Source organism: Aspergillus nidulans, chromosome IV, assembly GCF_000011425.1.
Source record: "Aspergillus nidulans FGSC A4 chromosome IV".
Lineage (NCBI taxonomy): Eukaryota > Fungi > Ascomycota > Eurotiomycetes > Eurotiales > Aspergillaceae > Aspergillus > Aspergillus nidulans.
Window position 1 is genome coordinate 1903544 of NC_066260.1, and position 26549 is coordinate 1930092.

General features: G+C 50.2%; 11 protein-coding genes across 11 annotated transcripts, besides 3 other annotated features; 4 read left to right on the plus strand and 7 right to left on the minus strand.

The window, feature by feature from the left end:
* Positions 1–26549: part of a sequence feature (contig 1.129 1..627835(1)) that runs on past both edges of the window.
* ANIA_07561 (putative NADH-ubiquinone oxidoreductase 12 kda subunit) lies at positions 257–831 on the minus strand. The gene is made up of 2 exons (XM_675738.2): positions 545–831; positions 257–468 (listed from the first exon to the last, which is right to left on the minus strand). The coding sequence occupies exons 1-2, from the start codon at positions 768–770 to the stop codon at positions 383–385; spliced, it is 312 nt and encodes a 103-aa protein (XP_680830.1). The 5' UTR covers positions 771–831; the 3' UTR covers positions 257–382.
* Positions 1202–2693, minus strand: ANIA_07562 (putative alpha-1,6-mannosyltransferase subunit; the record flags this gene model as incomplete). Its single annotated transcript, XM_675739.1, has 3 exons — positions 1202–1889; positions 1939–2224; positions 2282–2693. 3 exons carry the CDS (start codon positions 2691–2693, stop codon positions 1202–1204), a joined length of 1386 nt encoding a protein of 461 aa, XP_680831.1.
* Positions 3523–3538: a sequence feature (Short protein (ANIA_11569, CBF79636.1) was converted to a misc_feature.).
* Positions 3641–6946, minus strand: ANIA_07563 (protein chkC; the record flags this gene model as incomplete). Its single annotated transcript, XM_675740.2, has 3 exons — positions 3641–5560; positions 5607–6007; positions 6062–6946. 3 exons carry the CDS (start codon positions 6944–6946, stop codon positions 3823–3825), a joined length of 3024 nt encoding a protein of 1007 aa, XP_680832.1. The 3' UTR covers positions 3641–3822.
* Positions 3689–3726: a sequence feature (Short protein (ANIA_11569, CBF79636.1) was converted to a misc_feature.).
* On the minus strand, positions 8126–9477 carry ANIA_07564 (threonine aldolase GLY1; the record flags this gene model as incomplete). The annotated part of the gene is made up of 3 exons (XM_675741.2): positions 9298–9477; positions 8285–9238; positions 8126–8232 (listed from the first exon to the last, which is right to left on the minus strand). Exons 1-3 carry the CDS (start codon positions 9470–9472, stop codon positions 8126–8128), a joined length of 1236 nt encoding a protein of 411 aa, XP_680833.2. The 5' UTR covers positions 9473–9477.
* ANIA_07565 (uncharacterized protein) lies at positions 9992–11846 on the plus strand. The gene is made up of 2 exons (XM_675742.2): positions 9992–10322; positions 10383–11846. Exons 1-2 carry the CDS (start codon positions 10027–10029, stop codon positions 11719–11721), a joined length of 1635 nt encoding a protein of 544 aa, XP_680834.1. The 5' UTR covers positions 9992–10026; the 3' UTR covers positions 11722–11846.
* Positions 12006–14177, minus strand: ANIA_07566 (RNA exonuclease; the record flags this gene model as incomplete). The annotated part of the gene is made up of 1 exon (XM_675743.1): positions 12006–14177. The coding sequence occupies one exon, from the start codon at positions 14175–14177 to the stop codon at positions 12006–12008; it is 2172 nt and encodes a 723-aa protein (XP_680835.1).
* On the plus strand, positions 14913–15811 carry ANIA_07567 (PICOT family protein; the record flags this gene model as incomplete). Its single annotated transcript, XM_675744.1, has 2 exons — positions 14913–15680; positions 15752–15811. 2 exons carry the CDS (start codon positions 14913–14915, stop codon positions 15809–15811), a joined length of 828 nt encoding a protein of 275 aa, XP_680836.1.
* On the minus strand, positions 16268–18035 carry ANIA_07568 (putative Gamma-butyrobetaine hydroxylase subfamily; the record flags this gene model as incomplete). Its single annotated transcript, XM_675745.1, has 2 exons — positions 16268–16393; positions 16494–18035. The coding sequence occupies 2 exons, from the start codon at positions 18033–18035 to the stop codon at positions 16268–16270; spliced, it is 1668 nt and encodes a 555-aa protein (XP_680837.1).
* ANIA_07569 (thiamine transporter TPC1) lies at positions 18381–19496 on the plus strand (the record flags this gene model as incomplete). The annotated part of the gene is made up of 3 exons (XM_675746.1): positions 18381–18413; positions 18474–18526; positions 18596–19496. The coding sequence occupies 3 exons, from the start codon at positions 18381–18383 to the stop codon at positions 19494–19496; spliced, it is 987 nt and encodes a 328-aa protein (XP_680838.1).
* Positions 19626–21756, minus strand: ANIA_07570 (alpha-tubulin). The gene is made up of 7 exons (XM_675747.2): positions 21647–21756; positions 21410–21468; positions 21186–21339; positions 21046–21133; positions 20913–20984; positions 20346–20849; positions 19626–20270 (listed from the first exon to the last, which is right to left on the minus strand). The coding sequence occupies exons 1-7, from the start codon at positions 21656–21658 to the stop codon at positions 19804–19806; spliced, it is 1356 nt and encodes a 451-aa protein (XP_680839.1). The 5' UTR covers positions 21659–21756; the 3' UTR covers positions 19626–19803.
* On the plus strand, positions 23492–26382 carry ANIA_07571 (Mechanosensitive ion channel family; the record flags this gene model as incomplete). Its single annotated transcript, XM_675748.1, has 2 exons — positions 23492–24145; positions 24202–26382. The coding sequence occupies 2 exons, from the start codon at positions 23492–23494 to the stop codon at positions 26380–26382; spliced, it is 2835 nt and encodes a 944-aa protein (XP_680840.1).

Genomic DNA, 26549 nt, shown 5'->3' on the forward strand with positions numbered 1-26549 from the left:
TTGTGTATCCCTTACCCTAGTCTATCAAGTGCGGAACATAGCTGTATCTATAATTGATCAAACTACCCTGGCCAACCTTCGCTAGACAAATATCTCGACCAATTCACATATTCACAGACTTCACTATAACGTAAGAATCGCATACAAAAGTCTCGGCTACTGTTTCGAGGCGCAGAAAACAATTCTTACAATTAAGAAAAAAAAGTACATTGGTAGTATGTCAACTGCTAAAATCACAATGTCATTTGAATAATGCACACACGAGGAAAGTAAAAGAACAATCGGACCGTTTCCTTGGTCCTGTCAATCCTGCTGTGAAATATTTTCCAGGAAACCCCTTCTATTCGCCAATTCATTTGGTGTTCGTTATTTAGCCGGCCATCTATGTCGACTTCGTCGCAAAGTAGTTCTTCTCCTCGAAGAGATAACCCTTGATCTTTCTCTCACTCAGCAACTCAAAGTACTTCTCTGCAGACAAAAAAGCTCCGTTAGCCATTATTACTTCCAATAACACTATCCGTAATTCGAGAAGAAATATACGTACCCCTTAGTTTCCCACACTTCTCGAGGTGATTCACGCCCTCGCGCGCATAGCACTTGCCCAATTCTTCGCCAACAAGCCTGCTCATCATACTGCGTACCCACTGCTCGCGGATGATTGCGTCACGGGCATTGTGTACGGCGACGTTGTCTTCGAAGTCCACGCCGTCGTAGGTCGGCGGGACGGTGGGTTTTTTGGCGAGGAAGGCGGCGGATTCGGGGGTTGGCATGTTTGCTTCGACCTTGTTCGTTCCTAAATCAGGGAGAGGTACGATATGGCTTCCGGGTTGGTGAGGGGGGTAAGAGCTTCGATGCTTGTGGTTGCGTGCCGTTGAAGCTGGTATGGATGAGAGGCTTCTGCCGAATGCTGATGCTCGGGTGAATGCAATTGAGACGATTTGATTGGTTGTGGGCTTGGCGGTGAGGATACGGCTGGCTTAACAACTTTCATCACGGGCCCTCTTATAGTCACATGATTTCTTATATATCGATTGACATTTAAGACCCTGCTCTACTGTTGTTAGAAGACCAATTAATCATCCTGCCTTCATTGTCTTATGTAGTGAAGGCAGAAAAATCATGATTACCGTGAACTCCGTAACTAAATAACTGCATGAGCAAGATGACGAACTAAGACGGTACAAGCAGCTGTACGAGCACATTAATACCCTTGAACTGTGTCGACGAAATATCCAGGCCCCTCTCCTTCGCCGAATAGCGCATGATACAATTCAAGATAGCGATCCCTGAGGCGCTCCCATATTGGCCGGTTCAGCCACTTGCTGTATTCCCGGTACTGGTACATCTCATCCCAGCAGTCGCGACCAAAATCACAGCCAGCCATGTTAACAACAAAATCTCGCGCATCTGGTGTATAGTGAACCATCGGGTCAAGGGAGTCTCCGCAAGCCCCAGGAGGAAACGAATTGAAGTACCGCTGTGGAGCGAAGGCGACACTGCTGCGTATCCACGGCTGGTTTATATACAGGTACTCGAGGGCGTCTTGCTCCTTGTGTTCCCACTGCATATGCCGCTGCTCGTACATCACAGGGTCCCACCATGTGTCTAGTAGCCGCTCTGAGAATAGAGATCGGTGAACAAAGAAGGAGCCAAGATTGAAGCCGCCACAGTCTTGAGAGAGCAGAAGATGGATTGAGCCTGGGTCATTGTCACCAATGGCCGAGCGAGATACTTCATCAAGGTATGGCTGGGTTGGCGGATGTGTGATGTTTAGGGGATTGTACTCGTTAATGTCGCGATAAACAACCTCATCAAGGCGATCAAATAGGTGATCCTCAAGTGAGTACGAGTTTTCCATGATATAAGTGTTGAGGTCGAGCCACCAGAACCTATATACTGTTAGATGTCACCACCCTGTAGGCTTCCTGGGTCGCGTACCATTCTGCGGTTGGGTATTTCTTCATGGTCTCACGTAGGATATCGACTTTCTCCCACCCCTCACGCCATTCATGAGAGTAGCGCTTCTTTGCTAGCATGTTAACAACCTCCAGTTTATACCCCCATCGTTTAGCATATTCTTTCTTATTCGAGATACTGTTTCGCTCAATAGCCCATTCTCTTGCACCTTTCCACTCCATGACTCCACCCTCGGTATTCGATTGAAGTATTATCACAAACTTCTGTCCGCTCCCGAAGATAGACCGCCTGAAGAGTTCGACAAAGGCTAGATATAGCTTAGTTAGTGACCTAAAGCCGAGGCAGGTCGAGCAGGGCAACTTACACGTCCAGAGAAATAGATACCCAAACAACAAGAGAAACAAAGCAAGGAAGAGCCGTGATCTTCTACGCCGCAATGCTGTCCGCCCAAACCATAATGAACGCCAGCCGCGTCCACGCCTATATATGGAGTCATCTTTCTCAGTGTACTCCTTCGGAGGCCGAGACCACATATTGAACTTTGGAAGTGTTTCAATGATTTGACGCTTGAAGCGCAAGAAGAACCCGCTTTTCCTGGTAGAAAAGGATGGATAACCACGGACATCTTCGCTCTTTGCTTTGGCGACTAGCCATGGGTCTAACGGATTGGGTGGGTAGAGGCTGATGTAGGGTGTTGACCTGCCACTGCCTGAGGTTAATCTGGGGCTAGACCACCCTTTCCCTGGACTGGGGGAAGGCGATCGAGGCAGAGACATGGGAAGGAGTCAAGAGCGACAGTAATGTGGGAAAGAACGGCAGAATCCAAGCCAACCTTCGCTGAAATGGCGCCGTCAGATATCAAAGGACCCTGACGGCTAGAGGCAGACGAGAGGACAACAAGGTTGGCGAGGAGAGAGAGAGTTAACAGGATAGTCAAGGGGTATATACAGCGATGTTGAGCAGTGGTGAGCTTGAGGGAGCGATTAGTATGAACCTAGGAAGACTTCATCCAGAAAGACCCGCAAAATACTCGAGGCAGTTGATAAGCCAGGAAGCAACTACACATCGCAAGCTTCCCTCAAACCACTCAACGGAGAAGGAAGGGATTCATTAATTGAGCCAAGAAAAGTCGCCGGCCATGTCGTAGTCATTTTGTGAACTTGGAGAGGGCTTGCCGCGAACGGTTGCATCCCGCTTCCGGCACTGAGGGAAGGGATTTGAGAACCACACAGGATCAGGGTCCAAGGGTCCAGACACCAGCCCAGGAACGAGCTCAAGGGTCCACAGCAATGGCTAGGTCAGGGTGTTAGCTATTCGGGTCATTTTCGAGAATGGTGCCGCATTCTTGACGGCAGACTGGATTTGTGATTCTGCCTTCTCGGCAGTAACGTTGCAGGTACACCCACGAGGTCAAGAAGAATCATACCAGACAAGTCCTTGGTGACTGCACCCCGCCCACAAATAACTTTATCATAAGATAAGACATCGCGCGGAGTAGGTAGGTAGATCTTGCTGGTGGTTGACCTACAGATTGCTGTGAGGTGAGAGCAGTATATAATGCACGGTGCCCTTTCCTTTCTGAGTCACATGAACAAACGCTTAAGTATGGCTAGTGGGACCAGTAAGAAGCTAGCCTATCAATATACATTTCATTAAAGACATCGACAATATTCTAGATAGACTGATGAGTATAGATACAATAAATCCCCGAGTCAGATCCCAAGTGTTCCCAGTTCCTATTAATCAGCTTTGTATGTTGCGTTGTATCTAGTTTCGAGGTGGACATCTCCAAAAGCGGCAGCAGTCTAAAGCACCAATACCTACATTCTCATCCTAAAGCTCAAAAAAAGTGCACTTTAAATCAAAGTAGCCCAAGTCTCATCATTGAGATTTTGTCGAACAAAACTATTCTTTCGAAATGGCGTTGCGCCGCACCGGTTGCTGATTGACTGCTGTGCTCTTAGATGTCAGGACTTTGCGTACCACAAATCCTTTCTCATTCTCAGGTCGTTCGCGTGCGCTGTCTCCATGATAAAACTCGCACTTGAATTTCAGAAACTTGTTGCGGTGCCGATATACCGTAATGATATCACCAGTATACAGCTTGCCAAAATGAAAGCCTCCTTCTGGACCTTTCTGGAGTTCAACATCGTTCACCCAGATACACTTGCGCGTTTTCGTTGAAAGATGGGCCATTGTCCCTGGGATAGTCATCCAGTCCTGTCCAGAAGCAATACGTTCTTCCAGTCTTGGAGCCCAAAAAGTGATTTCAAGAGCGTAGGCCGGAATGCGCGCATCCATGGGGTCAGGATAACAGATACTTGCCTGAGGACCACGGCCCCAAGATGTCATTCGGTCCTCCAGACGGAGGGTAAGATCAAAGATAGACCCAGGAAGAGTGGTTAGTTTTCCTAGTAGGGGTCGAGACTCGCCTGGTGTCGGCAAGGGTCTCAGGACCCCAACAGGCCCACCAGCTCTGGAAGGGTCTGCGGGTGGTTGAAAGCCCCTTGATTCAGCATAATCGGGAATCAGCTGTCCGGTTTTGGCGTCGATGGTGTTAGCAAGTTCGATGTCAAAAATCTCTGGTTCGCGCGTCAAGTTCCTATATTGGCCATCTGCATCTCGCATATTACTATCATCCGAGCCAGAACGTTCGCTCGCAGTGTCCGGTAAGGGCAACTCAATTCGTCGCTTGAATTTGGCAGCTTTTGGGGTCATGAGAGAACCAGCTTGCGGAAATTCTTTTTGAACTTTATCGTCAGCAAGCCCATCATCCTCACTGGGTTGAGGGCTTGCTGCCTCGGTGGAGAGGAGAGGGTTTCTGGAAGTGCCAGGGTGCCACGAGTTCATGTTGAGCTGCCGGACGAGTTTCTCAGCGCCCAGTAAGCTAAGTGCCGATCCAGCAACGGGGTTTTCCGGGAGGGATAGGACGGAGTTGAGGCTACCGCCATAACTGATCATCGACTCACCGGTAGAAGAAATGAAATCCTGGACACTGTGATGGTCATCCTCGAATGCATCCATGTTGTCACCCAAGGCATGGGAGCTGCGTAAAGCTGATGAAGTTATTTCACCGAAGAGGCGCCTCGGAGTGGCATGGGATATTTGCTGATGGTCCTGGGAAACCTCAAGTTTGGGCAGCGACGGATAACCGACATCTGGAGGGGGTGAATTAATCCTGGGGCGTTTTGATTGGGCAAGGTCGCTGTCGTTCTCAGCTAAATCGTCTCCGAAATCCGGATTTTCTTCCAGGGATAGTTGAGAGGCATCTAACTCATCCTCGGCGACTTCACCGATAGCAGAAAGCCCGTCTGAGTAATTGGACAGTAAGTCGTCATCTTCGTATTCGTCAATGTCGGGGATATCAACTAGCCAAGGGTGTTTGAGGCACTCCAGCTCCTTGGGACGAAGCTGAGGGTCACGGTTCAACAGCTTAGATACCAAGTCAATGCCCTCCTCGGAGACGCCAGCTTCGCGGAGTATCTGATAGTCTGGTTCTGTTGTCATAATTGTTCGTAACATCTGTGCTCCTCTGTCATCGCCTCGGCCGGTGTATGGAGGAATGCCAGCTAGGAGGTGGTAAAGAACAGCACCCAAGGAGTACATATCCACGGATTGATCATATGGGGAGGTTTTCGGGAGCCTAATACTTAGTACAGTATCCAATAACACACCATGGAGTAACTTACGGATCACCGACCCTGCGTCGCTTCCTCACCTCCCCACGTCGATACATATCGTACTCAGGGTAGACCTCTGGAGCGCAGTAGAGGAGAGTCCCGCAAAAAGTTTTGAGAAACGTCTCCTCTTGGACAACTTTGGACAGGCCAAAATCCGAGAGCTTCACTTTCAGTGGCTCATGGGATGCGATCAGGATATTGTCCGGTTTGATGTCACGATGTGTGATTTTTCGCTTATGAAGATATTTCAGCGCGTGGAGTATTTGACGTGCAATTGTTTTCACCATATCCTCAGGAATGTTGACCATGTTCTGTAAATACGTTGATAATTCGCCGCAAGGGACGTACTCCATGATGATATAGATCCAGCGGTCATGCTCATGGTGATCAATGTACTGGACAATGTTTGGCTGTCGGGTAATATTAGTCAAGTCCTTTTGCACTGTATTATCTCAATCACTTACATGCTTTAGATCTTTCATGATCTTCAACTCATTATCAACTTTTTGATTCAAAACACCATTCTTCATGAAGTGGCGTTTGTCGAGTTCCTTGGCCGCAAACACGGCTCCATGTTGTTTTGTAGCCAGCTTATAAACCACAGCAAATGCACCCTTTCCAATCTGGCCGGTGACATTGTAAGTTGGGCCACCCGACCAATGCATCCCGTGACTATTCCATGGCGGAATGCTGAGGGCTGACGGGTGACGTCTCCCAGGTTGCACAGTGCCAGGGGCGCCACCATAGACTCGGCCAAGGTAATTCTGAAGGTTCTTGGCATATAGATCGGTAAACCCTTCTCTATTAGGCAAACGCACCACGAACTTGACTTCGTTCGTCGCGTAATCACCATTGACGACCGAAATGACGGAGCCGTTCGTTAGCATCCGGCTGTTTTCTCTGTCTCGTTTTTTTAGGCGGCAGTTGTCTACAATGGTACCGTTCGTAGAAACATCCTCAAGCATGAGAATGGAATCGGTTGTGATGTAAATGCGGAAGTGGGTGTTGGAGATACGCTTGGATCCATTGTCTGCACAGAGGAGGATATCGGAACGGCCGATGGTACGCCCAAAGGAGAATCCCCGGCTTGGGTCCATCACATTGGAAGACAGTCTAAGGGCAATGTCTAGGGCCGCAGTGCTAGGGACTTCATACTCCAGATCGTCTCTCTGCAAAATATGCCAGGGCGCGACACGAGCTGTAGCCGCCACCGCCTCGAGAGCCTGAGGGGAGCTAGGGTGGAGGATACAAATGACGTCTGACAAGTCTTCTTCAAGTAATCCAGAAGCATTAAGCCCGCCGCGTCGAGGGTCCGTGTATGGCTGAGTTGATTCTTGGGTTGCCTCCATCCTGCCGAGGTTTTTGGTGCGAAGAGGACAAAATACACCTAAGCAATAGTCCAAGACGAAGAGCTTCTTGCATATGGGAAGCTCTGAGTTAAGCCTGTTGTTGCTGCTTCAGAGGTGGTCCATATCGAATATCTGACCACGCATCAGTCCTGGGGCTCTAGATACAAATCCCGACCAACGCCCTGATGCCTAACGGTCGGTCACTTTACCTTGAGAATATAAAGCAAAACGGATAATTGTTGGCGGTATATTAACCTCGAATGTTGACCTCGAAACTGGATCCTCCTTGAAGGCAGTCTTCACGTAAGTCGAAAAACTGAATCAGTGTATTAAGAACACGACACACGACCAAAACGGAGTATGTCAAAAGTAGAGGCAAAATGTCCGAGTTGGATATGACTGTGGCTTTGTCCAGGAAATCCAACGGCGCTTTGTACTCTCGATTCATCCAACAATGGCGATACCAGCTAAGAGGAACAGGATTTTTTTTGGTTGCGGCGAGAGGCCAATAAACAAGGAAGCAACGAGGAGATTGTACGCAGGTATTTAAGGAGGCAAGCGATTATGTCTGCAGCGAGTCGTTGCACGTTAGCTTGTATGTTGCTGCGTGATCAACAAGTTGGAAAATGAACGTACACAGTGGACAAATCCGCCTCAGCCATTCAAAACAACCAGTTGGGCTGTTCGCGATAATGGGTTTGTTAAACAGGCGGATTTAACAATGGGAACGAACAAGAGACTAGGTAACCACCGGTTCAAGTCTTCCAATCGCCGACTCGTCGTCCGAGGAACGGCAGCGAAGGTGCGGGAGATGGCTCAGCTTTATGAACTTGGGGAACGTCCAAGGCAGAAATCAGGCATTAATTACTTTCCTGAGGCAACAATGATATGATCGAACCAATAACATTGGTAGTATAATGGGCTTTTAAGGCTCAGCCCGGGAGTCACCCATGGATCGTGCATTCTTTGTTTGTGACTCGAGCGGAGGGAGGTTTTCCCGTTCCATGTCTTTTTTACTTTCGCAAGGCTACTGCATTGTGTGCTTCGTACACTTAATAATAGCGATAGCGATAAATCAGCCTACTTCTAGTAATAGGGACATTTTTTTTCTTTAGACTATTGATATTTTATTGCACAGCATCTTTGCTAAGTTTTTCAGAGAGTGAGAGCGGACCAGAATTATCGGCTACCATAAGGCTTGCTGGTGTCAGTACTTTGTTGGTGCTGGCCTGTCAATACCAAGTCAAACACCTGCTCAAGGCGGTCGATTGCATCTTCTGATACCTCTACAAGGAGTTAGAGCTTGCTTGAATTGAACCTTGAGAGCTAGGGCCTTACGATAATGGATAACAATCCTGTGGCCCAGGAGCTTCAATCCTTTCTCTTTTCCGGTTTCTGCTAGGTCATTCGGTCCAAGGCCGGATGCCTCAGTATCCAACCATACCATATTAGTTTGGACCGGATAGGCTAGTTTTCCTCCACGCTTCGTCCACATGTCCGCGACGCGCTTCGCCTTGATATGGGTCTCTCGCAGCTTCCCATCCTTGCCGGAGGGATCTAACCCAAAAGTCTCATCAAGGGCAACCCTTGCGGCTGCAGCTAGCACACCGGTTTGGCGGGCGCCTCCTCCAATTGACTTGCGGAACCAACGCGCCTTCTTTATGAAAAGTTCCGAGCCGACTATGATGCTACCAATGGGAGCGCCTAAGCCTTTCGAAAAGCATAGACTGATACTGTCGAAGAGGCTGCTGTATTCGGGCAAGCTGCCTGCCCCGGAAACAACGGCTTCCCACAACCTAGCACCGTCGAGGTGTACCTTGATCCCATTTTCGTGCGCCCATTCTGTAATCCTGCGAGCTTCCTCTAACGGCATGATCATTCCGTCTAATGTGTTTTCGAGGCTGATCAACTTTGTGGGGCACGTGTGGACATCTTTGCTGATTACCACTTTCTTTTGAACATCCTCGAGTGTAAGATAGGTGTTATTCTTGGGAATGACCGGGATCACCGTAGCCCCAGTCCATGCGCTGACACCCCCCGCTTCATAGCAGATAATGTGGGAACGGTAATCGCAAACGACAGAGTATGGAGGCTCGGTCAGGTGTGTGCGAATGGCGACCTGGTTGCCCATTGTACCCGACATAACCAATAGCGCAGCCTCGTGGTTGGTCCGCTTAGCAACATAGTTTTGCAGTTCGTTCGTGACGGGGTCCTCCTCGAAAACATCGTCTAGGAGTGTTGTCTGACAGATCGCTTCAAGCATGGACGGCGTGGGCTTGGTCATAGTATCACCTAATTCCGAGGCGTTTAGACTAGATATACATAAAAGAATAATCCTACAGGCAACTCACTTCGCAGATCGAACTCGGCTGCGCCCGCCCCATGCCATGTTGTCTGCTTGCCATTAGCCGCATTTGAGGTCGCCATGTTCGTAACGAGTCGCAATCCACGCCTGGCTTGTAATGGGGAGACAACTGGCTCGAAAAAGCGTGAGGATTGAAGCACGGGCCTGACGAACCGTTTCATTCGTGTTCAGGTTAAGATGTATTTCTCTTTGGGAAAGGGAAGAAATCGTAGGTTGAATCAAGAAGTTCCGTTGAACACAAAAAGGCCGTACCCACCTCAGGATGTGGGGTAATCCCGGCTTAATCTGCGACGTAACGCCGGAGGTTCTCCGATGTAGGCTTATGAGCCTGTGCCTATTGCCTGCCCCTTCTTATGAAACACGTAGTAACCATCATCAAGCATATGGCAACTGTCTTCTCCGCAAACTATAAAGCCCACTGGCAATTGCCGAAGTATATCAAATACACCGGCCAGGAATACTAACTTTGGTTGATGTCAGGCAAAAGGATTACTTCTTTAGGTTAGCGGCATCTTGAAGTGGACAATGAGTTACAAGCAGTCCAGTAAGCATCTAAGCTTATCGATAGGTCGAAACCGGAAAGGTGGGGAGCTGAGTCAGCAGTCCAGACTCCCTCGTGGAATTGAAGGCAATCTTCACATCTTACCTGCCAGTGTTCTCATGTCTTCGAGAATAGGTGACGCGCAACTCATCGTCGATCTTCTTTTGCTTCAACATGAACTCCGAAGCCATAGACCTCTCCAAATTTACTCGCCCAGCCGTTTTGTGCCAGTGCTCCCGATGTCTGAGCTCTCTGGCGGTCCTTGAGAACGAATGGGTGAAGCTGTCGAACTCATATTCCGTTGTCTCTGGATGGTTGAGCTGCCAACTTCAGCGGATCTCAATCTCTACCGAAAAGAAGCAGATACCTCAGTCGTCCGAGTTGAGCCTTATACGTGGACGCATTGTACAGGAGATCGGGTGCAAATTGTGCCATCAGAAACTCGGCGCTCTATGCGCTCTGGACAATGGGTGAGTTGAGAATGCAGTAACAGGAGGTTATTTCTGTATGGGCTGAGGCTGATTGTTTAGTCCGAATATTTTCTGGAAGCTGCCGAAAGTCTCCTTGCTCGAAATCGTCACTATGCGCCCGGTCGAGCCCGTATTTAAAGAAGGGGCTGGCGTTCTCGAAGATCTTCTATTCCCCAAACCCAAAGCAATCGGTTTCGGGGCGGATGGGCCATCTTCTCGTCCAGGACCTCTAATCTCAGTGGGCTCGAATGACAACCGCGAAATCTCCGTGGAACACCATATCCAGCAGCAAGGTCAAAGCCTCGACCATATCTCCAGCTCAGTCAGTACTTTACACGATACGATGCATGAGCTTAAGAATGCATTTACCGCCATGCGCATTGAGCTAAATGGACCAAACCGTTTCTTAAACGAACAAGACTTGGCGAATACAGATTTCAACATGGTCACCACAGTGTTGAAGGAACTAAAATCGAAGGCGGATGAGATTGAGAAGTTGAAACTGGAGATTGAGGCATTAAAGCTCCGTAATCGCTTTGTGGAAGAGCACACGGCAAGGCAGACCCAACATTCCTTAGTCGTTGAGGCACCTCTTCCAGAAGTCAGATCCCCAGGACTTCTTCAGGGTAGCAGAAAGCGGCCGTTTCCCTTCCCAGAGCACTACAATGGTGTTCGCGAAAGACCAGCCTCAGACTCTTTTGATGAGGAGGACGTCCTCGAAGACAATTTAGCCGGGTTCTCTCTGACAGAGTCGAGCATACCCTCTGTGAAGATTCCGCTGAAAGACCATGAAACTACCAGAGAACCAGTTCATGAATCATCTCCTCGATTACAGATCGGAGTTGACAACTCGACATACCAAACGCCACAGTCCCTTCCTTCCGACGAACCTGCTGTGAAACGGCCTCGACTCTCAAGCGAAGTCTCGGTTTCCAACAAAAGGCCAAGGGGCCGACCGTCCCGAAAATCGCTCAGCCAAGCAGACTCAACGCAGAACCCAGGACCAAGACTTCCAGACGAACAAGGCAGCAGCAGCAAAAATCCCCAAGCTACGCCCAATATCGAGCAAAAACCTATGGAAGACCTCTCAGCCCGTTCGCACAGACTACGCAGCCGATCACGGGCAGCGTCCCTGAGCACAAGAAACCAGTTGTCAACGGAAAATGCAGACAAATCACAGCAAGACTCAACCACATCCTCAGAGCCATCTACGCAATTAGCTGTGCAACTAGGCAAGGAAAATGCCGAACTAGAATTTACCAGACTTAAAGCTGATGAGGGCAAGAGAACAAAAGCCGAAATGAACGAAAAGCGAAAGGCGCAGGCCGCTGCGCGTGATAACATGGTCAAACTGGCTATGCAGCGCGAAGAAGCTATGGATACGGAGGAGGCCCGGTAGCCAACCCTCCCTGGCATAGCCTATTCTAGCCTTGAGATATTATCCACATTTACTTCTATTTACGATGTATTATAGTACTCGACTGATGAAACATATTGGCTAGCTTTGCGCGCCATGTTCTGGTATATGCTTTGTACTCGTTTATGCTGCTACCCAAAAAACGTGTCCATAGAGAGGGCAAAGTAGATACAGGTGGATGTCTATGCAATCTAGCAACCAGATAGCACCTAACCTAATCGACCTTCCAGTACGAGGCCATGGCAGATGCACATGACATGCCATCGTTACTTAACACACATGAACGCACATCCCTCCCTCGCCCTTTCACAGGCCTTCTTCAGCGCCTGCTCCTCCGTATCTGTCCATTTAACACTCAATTCATCCCATGGCTTTTTGGACTGATACTCGTCGCGAAAGATCTTATGCATTGCCTGCAGTCTGCTCACTTCTCTCGGGTCTCCTGTGCCCGAGTACACGACAAACAGGGTGCATGCTGGGAGGGCATCGTACACCTCTTTGATGCGGGAGACGGTTTGCGAGACGACAGTTGGTAGTGTTCTTGACTCTGATGAGGAGGAAGAGGAATCGAACGCAATTAATGTGGATGTATTCGCGTTGCTCGGATCGGGAATACGGTTGCACCAGCCACGGTAGATTTCGAGTTCGCGCATTCGTGCCCAAGTAAAATCTACACCACCGCCGGGGATAGACGGCTTGCTTTCGTCGCCGTTGACGGCGGCTTGGATGCCTTTCACCACGGCTTCGTCGTCGCTGCATCCGATCGCGACAGTCGCTTGTGCACCCAGGCCGCGCTCAGGATTGCCCCAGTCAACGACGGCGCCAGTGCGACCTGTCCCTCCAGCTGCGACATTGGGTTTACCCGGTGCGCTATGGCGGCTCAAGCGTTTGAAAATACTCTCATTTGAAGCATCGCTTGTGCCCCACTGCTCGCCCTTTTCGCACTTCTGCTTGACGAGTTCGAGGACGGCGCGGGCGTCCTCGATAGAGTCGTGACCTGTTGTGCCTTTCTGAATTTCTTTGCCCAGATATTTCTGGGTTAGCCACTTTAGGCTTGCGCGGAGGGGTGGGCCACGCGGATGAGGATATAGAAATACAGTGTCGACGATGAAAGGGTGGGTGAGTTTGAGCGCGTTAAGATCGGAGTTTAGAGAATGGCCAACAAGGATTGAGCGGGGTGTTATGATGTTGAGGAGTTTTTGCTGGATATCTCTCAAAGTAGTCGTAACGGGGTCTAACATCTCCTTGGTGATCCCTGAGAATCGTGTTAGGTAGTCGATAACTGGCAGTCTTGGCTTTACGAGCTCGTCGAGCACCACCTCCCCATCCCAGCGGACCAAGCTGATGCGGGTGAGTTCTGAACTACCGCCTTCGGTTATACACATCTCGCAGTCTAAAGCGAGAACATCACGTCCTGCCGTCATGCTACCTTGCTGAATCTCGGCTTCAGGAACGTTGCCTTCTTCGAGGCTTTCTACATGGGTATCCACCCATCCATCCTCCGCAGATTGACCAGCACGTTTGCGGGCATTTTTCAGGGCCAATTTTTCGTCCTCAGAGGCGCAAAGAGCGGGATGTAGAGGATAATCATTCTCGCGAAGCTCATCAGCTCCACTGATGAACGCCGTGATAGGCGTTCGCTTGGAAGTATAGTTCTTGTCCACCCGAGGCGGCTTCGGGCCTTTTGTCTTCTTCTCCTTTTCTTTGGGCACGGATGTCAAGAGAACAGCTTGCAGAGGCGAGTGAACCTTGTTATATTTGGAGTCCCCTGGAGCCCGGACCGGCCAGGCATGGGGAAACACGTCGGCTAATGGCTGAAGAGGCTCGGGAACATTGTCGCGCGATAGCGGACGAGGGCTGAAGAGGTGAGACCGGTCCTGCGGCGGAAGTCCTTCTTTCCATCTAGCAAATTCAGCGGCCCTTGTATCTTCCGTCCCGTCTTCTGCGTCTGCTCCCTTAACCTCTTTCACCTCTGACCCGTCCAGCGGAACTTTTCCATTTAACATCCCCAGCTCCAGACCGGGAACCATCAAAAAGACAGCCTTTCGGATGCGAGTTGTATTCTTCACGGCGATCCATTGCGGCGCGACCCCATCCGCGAAGCAGAAAAGGAGCAAATTCTGAAGGTCGGCGATCCGAATGGATGATTGTAACGTCCGGCCCTCAACATAGGTGAGCGTCGGGTATTTGATCTTCTCGCCGTTCAAGCGTTTTTTCTTCGAGGGTCGCGCACCGTCCGGGCCATTATCAGCGTCGTCCGGCGAGCCTCCGCTGGCTGGCTGCGCCGTGGAACCAGTGCTGGCATCCGTCGCGGGCTCGGTCGACTTCGATAGCATCGAGAGAGTCTGGCCTAAACCGAAACCTTGTGAGCCTGGGTCGGCCATGACGGGGGCTGCGTCGTCTGAGTACCCATAGTCTGTATGTTTGCGCTTCGGCATCTCTGAAAGCGAAGTCGGCCAGCTGTGGCTGTTTGTGGCTGTGACCGGGTTCCTTTGTCCTTTTCTAATGCAGGATCGGTCAACTTTCTTTTGATGCGCTCACGTGAGATTAGCACAGTTATGGTATTGAATACGGTAATTGGTCGTATGCGTTATCAGATCCTGGCTATGTAACCAGCTAAACCCCCCACGACACTGGCGACAGATCCCTCGATGGCTCGATGGCTCGATGGCTCGATGGTTTGCCTGATCGACTTGACTAATCACAAATCCTTCCAGTCTAAAATCTGTACTCCTCGTTTGTCTGGGCAGACCGCCAGTTCCGCGGATATGGGCACGGGTATCTGTAATCCAAACGATGGCTCTCACGTCAGGAGCTGGCTGAGTGTATATATCATGTAATCAAAATACCGCTGCAGGCGAAGGTTCTGATCCGAAGCGCCGAAATTGGCCGCTTTGGCTTATCAGATCGAATCGTCATTTCAATTTCTCCCCTCGTCTTCTCTGATTTATCTGCTCGACAAGACCCCGTGTCACCTCTCTGGCTTTCTTCCCTTGCATTTTCTTCCTCTTTTTTTTAGACCTTCTCCTCGACTCTCTCTTCCTGCTCGCCCAGCCGCCAGACTCGCCTCGTCGAGCACTTCCCTCCGGCCTCGTCCCGTTTTCCCCCGCCACTCCTCCAACACCCCACATCCGCATCTTCGACAGCAAAAACCACCGGCACTAAACAGCACAATGTCGACCCTCTTCGAAGTCACCTCAGAGGAGAGCTTCGGGCCTCATCTTGCCTCCATTCCGTCCGATACTCTCATCGTCCTCTATTTCCACGCGCCATGGGCCGCCCCCTGCGCGCAAATGAGAGCTGTGCTCTCCGCCCTCGCCTCCCAATACCCAGCCACTACCCCTCCAACCGTTTCCTTCATCAGTGTCAACGCTGAAGAACTCCCTGACATCTCCGAAGAATACGACGTCACCGCCGTCCCTTACGTTGTCCTCCTCCGCAACGGCCAAGTCCTCGAAACAATCTCCGGCAGTGAGGCGACAAAGGTGCGCGATGCTGTTGAACGGTATGCCGGTGCTGGCTCAGCAGGTGCAAGCGCCAATGGCGCCGCATCTGCAATTCCACCTGCATTGACTGCTGTGCCGAGAGAGGATGTGAATACGCCAACGACGGCTACGCAAGCACCTGTGGCCGGTGCTGCTTCGGGTGCTGGCGCCGCACCGGCCTTGACGCCCGAGCAGAGCAAGGAGGCGCTATTTGCTCGACTTTCGGAGCTGGTGAAGGCTGCGCCCGTCATGCTATTCATGAAGGGGACACCGAGTGCACCGCAGTGTGGGTTCAGTCGACAGTTGGTTGGTATCCTGCGTGAACGGAGTGTCAAATACGGGTTCTTCAACATTCTTGCCGATGAGGATGTGCGACAGGGTTTGAAAGAGTTTGCGGACTGGCCTACTTTCCCCCAGTTATGGGTTAACGGGGAGTTAGTTGGTGGGCTAGATATTGTATGTACCCCCTTCTTCTTACGTCCCGTATTGGTTCATGCTAACTGATTGGCGTTTGACACTTAATACAGGTCAAGGAAGAACTCGAGAATGATCCCAATTTCCTGGACAGCTTCTCCATTAACAAATAATGAAAAAAAAGAAAAGAAAAGACTTTTAGGGGGGCAATACATTTGTTTGACCTTGTCGCCTTCTCATGTTCTTAGACTCACTGACTCGAGCGATGAACGATGAATCAGCGTTTCTTATGCTTGAGGGTGGTTGTTCTACGTAGCCAGTATGATATATATAAAAACAAAATTAACCGGGATGCGGAACCGTACTATCATTGCTCCATAGGTGGGCGCAGTAAATCCACCCGTGGCATATACACTCGCAAAGCCTCCGTATGTGCAAAATGACCACTACTTTCCAAAAAAGCTGCATCTATACGATCTGCGTCTGCTTCTTCCCCATTGAGCACTTGAGCGGCTCAAAGCAGCTTTTGCTTCCGAAGGTAGAGTTGATTCGTTAAGGGCTTCTATATCTTCAATTTGACGAGCAAATAGCCGGCGTTCTGCAGATTATGCTTCCCCTTGGTCTCAAACCTATTGACCTTCAGCAGTTTCTTGAGCTGGAGAGGCTACTCGAGTTTCTGGAGCTGCCGAAGCGTTTCTAGTCCACAAAAACGACAGGTCTTCACTGTCTCCACGCGAGGGTTCAGAGTCGCTTGCCTGTTTTGTTAGTAGCATTCTTATTTCAAGGCTTCGTATAAGGGATAGAGCCTACCACTGCTTCAGGATTGCCTTTAATCTGTTTAACTTTCTGGCTTACGCTCATGTCCAAGAAGTTCACCCAAGCATCCTGATGGGATTCTTGGAGCACACGGAAGCGCGACGCTACAACATCCTCGTCAAGATACGCCCCGGCAAGCCATCGCTCGCCGGTAGCGGTATTGAACTGGCGGCGAGCATGAACTATACGACGGTTCTCGAATATGACACATTCGCCTGGTTGTAGTTTCAATTCGAACATGTTATCTTCTCTTTCTAGAGAGCTCGCGAAATATTTCAACGCCCCCAGTTGAGTTTGTAGTTTCGCGATATATTCGGGGTCCGCGTTTGAGTCGTTCAAAATAGGAGCTTGGAAGGGAGGTGAGTAGGCAACACGTGCTAAGAAATGACCCTTATCAAGCGGGCCCCTTTCGAGGACGGGCCATGCATTGCTGTAGCTTTGGTCCTTATGTTGGTATTCGTATCTGAGTTTGGTCTTCGCCAGAATTTGAAAGATCTCGGGCCGATTTCTATACAGGTAGCCGGCCACATTGAATGTATCCGCGAACAGCGATTCGCCCCCATCGCATGAATTGCGAAGACAGTGTAAGAGCTGAAAAGCTGGTGGGTCCTTCATATACATAAGATCCATGTGGAAACCGAGGTATTGGCTGGTATAAGCGACGTTCTTGGCCTCGGGGACTTTTCGAACGTCCCACGTTGAACCGTAAAAGGTGTTCCGTAACGGTCCTATGCGTGTGGCGATCTTTTCGACCATTTCCCGTGAGTCAGGAATATCTTTTAGAAATATCAACCCCATAGTAGCTAAATGGCGCATGGCAATAGTAAACTTCTCGTCATTATGCATGTAATCGTCATAAGAAATCCAGTGCTGTAGTTTCGTCATTTTCTCTTTGTTCCAATCGATACGCTTCCTTCGAATGCCAGTCGCAGATGTGACTGGGAATGGATGGCGGAGCTTGAGTTGTGGCAGTGTGTATCTGGAAACATGAGATGAATCGAACCCGGGAATATCGTCCTCCCAGGTCACCTTCAGGACATCCTTCTCCCATTCAAGCGACTTGGCCTTGATATGGGGAGGGATGTCAGAAAGCCGATAGTTCCGCTGCTTAGAATGCACATCGACGCAAAGCGGACATCTACAGGAGTCACGCAGTTGGATATAGGATATCGCCAAGTCCTTCGACGGCAGTTTGAGGACAAGCTTTTGTTCGTCGAGGACCACCGCCGGTCTACCGGAGCTCGCCTTGGGCGCCGCTGATGATGCATCCTTGTCATCCTTGTGTTTTGGTATAGATCGAAGCTTCTCTTTGCTCGGGGAAGCGCTTGTTTCTAGTGCTGATGTTGCCCCACCAGCCGGTTCAGCATTAACCTTCTCCTCGCCGGAACGAACAGCTGTTTCCTTCTCAATCGAATTCGACCCGCCTTGGTTATATCTCTGCGAAAGGGCGAAGGATCGTTGACAGACAGCATTGACCGTGTTGATTGATTGGTGCGCGGGGGTTCGACGACAAGGGCCTGGGACTGCTGGGACAATTATTCGGCGGAAACGCAGAGGGGCGTGTAAGAACGGCCGGACCATCCTGATGGATTGCCTCAATTGAGAAATTGACACCAAATCGATGGAGGGTGAGCCGTTTGTGAGGAATTGAGGTCAAGAGGAGACTTGGTGGTTGATTGCGGAAACCCCTCCCTTTTCAGCGTGGGCAGCGGTGGTCTCTTGAGTCCGGTCTTGGAAGTTCTAGTTTATCATCAAATACGTAATTTTTCCACCCACATATTAATCTGGCACCACATTTCAATTGAGGAAAAGCAGAAGAACTGTCTACCCATAACTTCCCGATGACCGAGGCAACTGCGTGCATCCCTTAATCACTCCATTATCCCGAGAAACTCCGCTCCCAAGCTATCCACATTCATCACATGCATGTCTGCCGGGGGAGAGCACCTGAAGGATGAAGTACAAATCTCCTGTCCCTTCGCATTCACAAAATACAGGTCATCAATCTAACAACACCAGGGCACACGGCGACAAGTCGTCCTCGCGGGCGGGATAGCTGGCCTTATATCCCGGTAAGCAACTTCATCCTCTTGACCAACCCCAGAACACCCAGCTAACGGTGTCGTCTTACACAACTTCAGATTCTGCATCGCCCCACTAGACGTCGTGAAAATCCGCCTGCAACTACAAATCCATTCTCTCTCCGACCCAACCTCGCACGCCCACATCACGGGGCCAGTCTACAAGGGCACCCTTTCTACAATCAAGACCATCCTTCGCGAAGAGGGCCTCACAGGACTATGGAAGGGCAACATACCCGCAGAACTACTGTACGTCTGTTACGGCGGTATCCAGTTTACGACATACCGCACAACAACACAGCTTCTCGCGCAGCTCGATCCGCACCGACTCCCGCAGCCGATTGAGTCGTTCATATCCGGCGCCTTGGGCGGCGGGATCGCTACGGCGGCCACGTACCCTCTTGATCTATTGAGAACGCGGTTTGCGGCACAGGGATCTGGCGACAATCGCGTCTACGAGTCGCTTTTTGCGTCTCTTAGGGATATTGCGAAGACTGAGGGGACTGTGGGGTTCTTTCGGGGGTGCAGTGCCGCCGTCGGACAAATTGTGCCGTATATGGGATTATTCTTTGCGACCTATGAGGCGCTGAGACCGGTTATGGCGACTGCGCCTGAACTATCGCCGATTCCCTTACCGCCTGGGTCTGGGGACGCGGCGGCCGGCATTGTCGCCAGTGTTCTCGCGAAGACGGGTGTGTTCCCGCTTGATTTGGTGCGGAAACGGTTACAGGTTCAGGGTCCGACGCGCGCGTTATACGTACATCGCAATATACCCGAGTATCGCGGGGTCTTCAACACCATGGGCTTAATATTCAGGACGCAAGGCCTACGTGGCCTGTACCGCGGTTTGACTGTGAGCTTGGTCAAAGCTGCCCCGGCAAGCGCGGTCACCATGTGGACGTACGAAAGAGCTCTGAAGCTTCTCCGGGAACATGAGATAGCTGCTGGTCGTGACGAGTAGGAGTCACATAGATGTATAGATATTCTGGACATTTTCTTAGACTAATATATATACTACGGTTCGGTGTGGTCTTGATTAGCATAATCTTAGAAATTATATTTATTTGTACTTTATGGGTCCTCCGCCGAAAATTAAGCGGTAAGGCCATTGGAAGAATTTAAAAAGGGGCAAACAAATCAACGAACGCTACACGAAAGAAAGGGGGTGTCGCAAACAGATTAACAGAATACACATTGGACTTTGGCAAGAGACGTCGGGCATACCAAGAATTAAACCAGCCATGGTCTTTGCAAGGAGCGTCCCTTGATTAGTACTCGGCTTCTTCGCCCTCCATATCAAGGCTGTCCCCAGCAACCTCCTCGTAATCCTTCTCAAGGGCAGCCAAGTCTTCACGGGCTTCGGAGAATTCACCTTCTTCCATACCCTCACCCACGTACCAATGCACGAACGCCCGCTTGGAGTACATAAGGTCGAACTTGTGGTCGAGACGACTCCATGCCTCGGAAATGGCGGTTGTGTTGGAAAGCATGCTGACTGAGCGGTCGACAGGGGCGAGTTCGCTTCCGGGGACACGCGCGGGTTTCTGGTAGTTAATTCCCACCTTGAAACCAGTAGGACACCATTCAACTAGGTTGAAGGAAGCCTTGGCCTTGAGCGACGCGATGGCTTGGGTGCAGTCACGGGGCACGCAGTCTCCACGATACAGGAGGGCTACGGCCATGTACTTGCCGTTACGGGGATCACAAACGACCATCTGGTTGTTAGGCTCGGCACCTAGATGCAAGATCAGTTATTATATTTCTGTGATGTAGGCGACGGAATACGTTAGCAGCCAAAGTGAAAACATACACTGGAGAGTGAGATCCTGGACCTTGAAGCTCTCGTGAGAGCTGCGGTTGCTTGAAATAACGGGCGCGTACGAGATCAAGGGGTAGTGAATACGTGGGAACGGCACAAGGTTGGTCTGGAATTCATTCAGATCCACATTGAGAGCACCATCAAACCTAAGACTGGAGGTGATAGAGCTGACAACTTGGGCAATCAGACGGTTAAGGTGCTCAAAGCTGGGGCGAGGAATATCCAAGTTCCGGCGGCAGATATCATAAACAGCCTCGTTATCAACGAGGAACGTGCAGTCGGAGTTCTCAATTGTGCTGTGTGTGGACAGAACAGCGTTGTAAGGCTCAACGACAGCGGTGGAAACACGGGGAGAAGGATACACTGCGAACTCCAGCTTGGACTTCTTGCCGTATTCTGTGGACAGACGTTCGAGGAGAAGAGCGCCGAAACCAGAGCCAGTACCTCCGCCGAAAGAGTGGAAGACCAAAAATCCCTGAAGGGAGCTGCAGTTGTCTGGTAAGGATTAGCATAAGGAGTTAACGGCATCGATGCTTTGGGGAAGCTCTCAAGACCTACCGGAAAGCCGGCGGACACGGTCGACAACAGTGTCAACGAGCTCCTTTCCAACAGTATAGTGACCACGGGCGTCTGCGGTAAATAGTCAGTAGGTCTTCCCAACCATATTCTCGTCCATTCCATGGAGCCATACAGTTGTTGGCGGCATCCTCCTTTCCGCTGATTAGCTGCTCGGGGTGGAAGAGCTGACGGTAGGGTCCGGTGCGGATCTCATCAATTGGCTAACAACTATTAGTCACTATTTTTCCTTGCTTCTCTGGTTTTTCTCCTTACCGATGGATCAAGGTCAACGAAGATAGATCGGGGAACGTATTTGCCGCTACCAGTCTCGGTGAAGAACGTCTCGAAAGAACCACCCGCGTTGATATCCTCACCCTTCTCGGGATCCAGACGTCCATCAGCGCCGAGGCCATGCTCAAGAAGATACCTTGTGATTGACGCAAACAGGTGGTGAGCTCTTGTGGTGTTGATAACAGTAAGAAGCGGTGAGGACTTACAGCTCCCAAGCGCTGTTACCCAGCTGAGTACCAGCCTGGCCGATATGGATATGGCAAACCTAATTAGTAGTTAGAGAAACCAATGCTTAGAGCTTTAACGAAATAAAGGCGCGATCGGTCGCGATAGACAGAAGTTGGACAACGCCTATTCGCGAGGCCGATATTCAGGGGAGGGGCTTTCAACGCGTGGTGCGGGGGAAACAAAGGTAAATAAAGCAACAGATGGGACGTTCGTACCTCGCCTCGCATTGTGGATAACGGATCAGATAGCGCTGATAAGTCTAAAAGGACAAGAGACGCCCTGAAAGTCTTCAATTAGACAACAGATGACGGTTGGAAGAAAAAGCGTTAATGGGGAGATGGGAAGGAGGAGAAAGCGCCCGGATCATCTAAGAAGGCGTTCGTCACTAGCCTCAAAGAGCAGTGACTGCACCGCCAATCATCACACTACTGTGGCTGTTCTTAACATCGACATGCATAACACATTTCAAAGCATCTTCTCTCTATCTAGGAGGTTATATTCTCTTGTTCTCTAACTCGCTCTCCATCTGAACTTATACTCCACCACGTGCGATCAACTGTGGAATGTGGGACTCTATCCGAGGTACGGTACTGGTAGCGCTATGCTAAAAGGATCCTCCTTAAGCCTTAAAACAATCAATACTCAAAGATAGGCAAAGTATCAGGAATTAGTAGTGAATTCTAAAGAGAAACTTTTACTATCTTCAATTCGCTAGGGCTGGGGCATCGTCAAGTACCCTCGCTCATGTGCAAGTGTTGGTCGACAGCATTGTGAATCCAAAAAAAGTTTTACACCCCATTGTTGATCAGCTTACCATGTATATTTCTGCAACAATTGTAGACTAAGGTATGTGCCTCACGAAGCAAAGGTAACGAGCTTATTTTAACATAGTATGAAGAACAGCTCGAAAGCTCGAAGCGTCTAAACTAACAACTTAATCAGGGCGATGAAATTATACAGCGCTAACTGTAATGAGTATTTATAATCCAAGGCATCAACGCTCGCCAATCGAAGTCGCTCCGTATACACCTTCCCATTCGCCTCTAGTTTCCTTGATTTAGTCATAGAGCAAAAGGAATTTAATCGTCAGTCGGAGGTTTTCCATTCTATCCTATGTACAGCTCAGGACAGGTTGCACATACCGTACGACGTGATTAACACTGAGATGGCCAAACGGTCGAGAAGAGCCGGGAGTGCCTGGTGTGGCGTTTCTTGGCGTGCCGCCACCAGCTCCGTTTCTCTAAGGCTGCCGCGTACGATCGTTTGAGATAGACTATTCGATTGGGCTTGAGATGCACAGATTACGTCGGTGGTCAGAGCTGCCAACGGAACTCGATGACCGGTGCAGAGAATTGTCGTCCGGGCCGAGTCAGCAGAAGACTGGAAGAACCAGAAGCTGGGATGGCTAGACTCCCGTTTCTACGGAATATCGTTACCCATAGAGGGCCACGAAAAACTTATCATATGTTCCAGAATGAAATCCAGGCTCGTCTCCACCAGATTGAACTGGGCCAATGCTTCACCTCCTAATGGCGATCGAGTCCCCTCACCTGCATCTCGACCTCTGGTGGATTGCTCGGCGCGTCATCATCTTGTTCTCTCGTCTCGATACCGCATAGACATCTTGACTATTATCACGCTGCGGACGATTGCTCTTGTCGATTCTCACTGACTAATTGATCAATCAGGTTGCATAGAATAGTTGAAAATTGCCCCAGCAGAGGACGGCAGGACCCTACCCTGCACGAGTAAGTATAGGGAGCCAGTCTCGGGAGCTTCCCCACCCTCATCTCCGCTTGTCTCGCCTCTGCTTTGCGCTGTCAATCTTTTTCTTTTCTCCTGCTTGTCTCCAGACTCTCCTTTCATCCTCGGTATATCTTTATACTCTTTCTTCCTCATTGTCCTCTTGATCTATTGTTTATCTTCTTCTTATCCCATTATTGCGGTTCCCTCCTTAGCCTGGTACGCTTTGCATATCTCAACACCGGTTAGTGTCAGTTGCATTCCTTTTACCTCAGTGAACAGCTCTCCCGGCTGCTTTCACTCGGCCTGGCGCCGCCATGACAACACCGGTGAACGAGGTACCTGAACCCTCATATCCGGCGGCCGAAAGAAGGCGAAGATCAGATAGTGATTCGTCCCCGACCGTCGATGGAAACGCCTACGTCCATGATGAATCTCAACCTCATGATGGAGCTTACGCAGGAGCTCAATATGGTTCTCACCTCCAAGTTGATACCACTTTCCAAGACTTTGACAAAACAAGTCGTTCTCCATCCGCAGCGCGGGAACAAGCCATGCGACTTGAAGATGATTTAGCAGTACTTGAAGCTGAACGGGTTGCTTCGCGTTCCACTCATGGAACCGAGAAGGATGCTCGAAGCGGTGATGTGCACTCTTTAACCCGCTCCCGTTCGCGGAGAGCAGAAGACGTTGATGAATTTGACGAGGCTACGAATCCATTGCACGAGAAGGCTGCTGTCTATAACCCACCCGAAAATCCCTCCACGGGCGTTTCCAAATTTATCAAGAGGGTCCACGAATCCAGCTTTATCGTGCGTTATTTTACTTACATCGTGCCTCTTGTTTTGATACTACTCATTCCTCTGCTGGTTGGTGCGCTGGCTTACCCAGATGCAAGCGTGGGTGGTGTCGAGCTGCTGTGGTTCTCGGTCTGGTTGGAAATCGTTTGGTTGACACTCTGGGCTGGACGAGTATGTTGCACTATCTCTCACGAGCCCTGCTAAATTCGCGTGCTAATGCCCGGTAGATTGTAGCTAAACTTCTACCTACCCCGGTCAACATTTTTGCCAGTATCTTCACGAACAACTCAAAGAAATGGCGCGATGTTGCGAAGCAGTTGGAGCTTCCTGTTACGCTATTCCTTTGGTGGCTGGGTGTGGAGATTTCCTTCTTGCCGACCATGAAAAATCACCATGTCGACGGTAATAGTCGCACTCGAGACTGGGAGAACACTCTCAATAAGATCATCATCTCAGTCTTCGTGTGGACAATCCTAAACCTCATTGAGAAGTTCTTGCTTCAGCTCATTGCCATGAGCTTCCACCGGCGTACGTATTCGGACCGAATCGAGATCAATAAGTTCCAGATTGGGAGTCTTACCAAATTGTACGCCTTCTCCCGGAACAAGATCGCTGAGACGGACGAAGCTTTTGAAGAGAAACAGGACAAATCAGGAAGTGGCGCCAAAACTCCCTTGCGCTACGCGGGCAAGGCCAGGGGTCTTGCTCTCGGCGCCTTGAACAAAGTTGGGGACGTTGCCGGTGCCGTTGCGGCAGACTTCACTGGCCGAAAGGCTAATAGCAGCAGCCATCCTTCTCAAGTCGTTATTGCTCTGTTGAGGACAACAGCTGGCTGTCAGACCCTAGCACGACGGCTTTACCGTACCTTTGTTCGTGAAGGTTTTGACACGGTGTTCCCTGGTGATTTAAAAGAGGCCTTTGATGATAATGAGGAGGCGGAAGCCGCCTTTAGCATGTTCGACAAGGATATGAACGGCGACATTTCCATGGAGGAGCTGGAGGCAGTCTGTGTGGAGATTGGTCGGGAACGCAAGGCCATCACTGCATCTCTTAAGGATCTTGACTCGGTGGTTTCTAGGCTTGGCAATGTCTTCGAGTTCTTTGTTGCCGTCATCGCTATCATCGTATTTTTGACCCTCATCTCGACCTCCGCTGCCGGTGTCCTTACCTCAGCCGGCTCCAGTATTCTTGCTCTGTCTTGGCTTTTTTCAGCCACTGCTCAGGAGTTCCTCCAGTCTGTCGTCTTCGTATTTGTCAAGCATCCTTTCGATGTTGGTGACCGTGTTACCATCTACGGTAACTCCGGTGAAGCTGGCCTGGGTGATGATTACTACGTCAAACAAATCTCGCTTCTATACACCGAATTTAAGAAGATGCAAGGTCACATTGTCCAAGCGCCGAACAGCTATCTGAATACTTTATTCGTTCTCAACCAGCGCAGATCCGGAGCACTCGCGGAAGCTGTTCCCGTCGTTATCAAGTACGGGACCACTCTAGAGCAGATGGATGCGCTTCGCCAGCGACTGCTCGAATTTGTTCGGAGCGAACGTCGTGAATTTCAGACGAATATCCTGACGGAGCTACGTGCAGTCACAGAGAACTTCTCCGTGACTCTTAACGTCGTTTTCTTCTACAAGTCCAACTGGCAAAATGAAGGTTTACGTCTGCAACGTCGGAACAAGTTCATTTGCATGCTCATGGTTGCTCTGCAAGAAATTGGTATTGAAGGACCTCGTATGAACCTCCAGGGTGCCAGCGTTGATATTCCTTATCACATTGCTGGTTTTCCTCCTCCATATCAGGCTCGCGACGGCCCTCCAGTCAACGATGACGGCGGTCAGCATCCACCACATACCCCATCAAGTGGCGATGACCAGCACCATCAGCCGGGTCACAGCCCCTCATACCGCCGTCCCTCAATTCTGCGCAAGGGCATGGTTGCTGCCAACGCCAGAGCTCGCGGCGTGTCTATTTCGTCCAGAAAGCATGTGGATTTCTCGCTCGGTATGCGAGACGTGGCCAGCAACGACATTATGGGCGACGTTTTTGAAGCACGGAGTCCTGCAGCCGATTCTGCAGTGCGTCAGGTGATTGCCGAACGCCGGATCCAGGAGGAAGAGGCGGAGAGACAGAGCGTAGAGTCATCTCGCCAACGAAACTCAGGCTCTCGCACCAACCTCACTGTGCCGACTTCTACCAACGAAGCCCGGCACTCGATTGATTCCCAGGGCGCAAGCAGTCTTTCGTCCATCAGCCGCAATCGATTCTTCCGTCATCGATCCCACTCCCACAGCACCCGGCAGGAAGACTTGATGGAGCAAGGCCGTTCTTCCGAGCAAGGTTCTTCCTCGGCTGCCGCTATCCGCCCTATTTCTCCTTCCTATCATCCTGACGAGAAAAAGCTATGAGACGCCCCACTATTGAGCCTGTTATATGGCCTCTTTCCTGCGCATCAATACTTCATCTCTCCCTCCTATAATTACTCTTCTTATACATATTTTTCATATACATTCATTTAACTCGCCCATATTTCTTCGCACATCATATCTCAGCTTCGAGCTCCTTCGTTTCATTA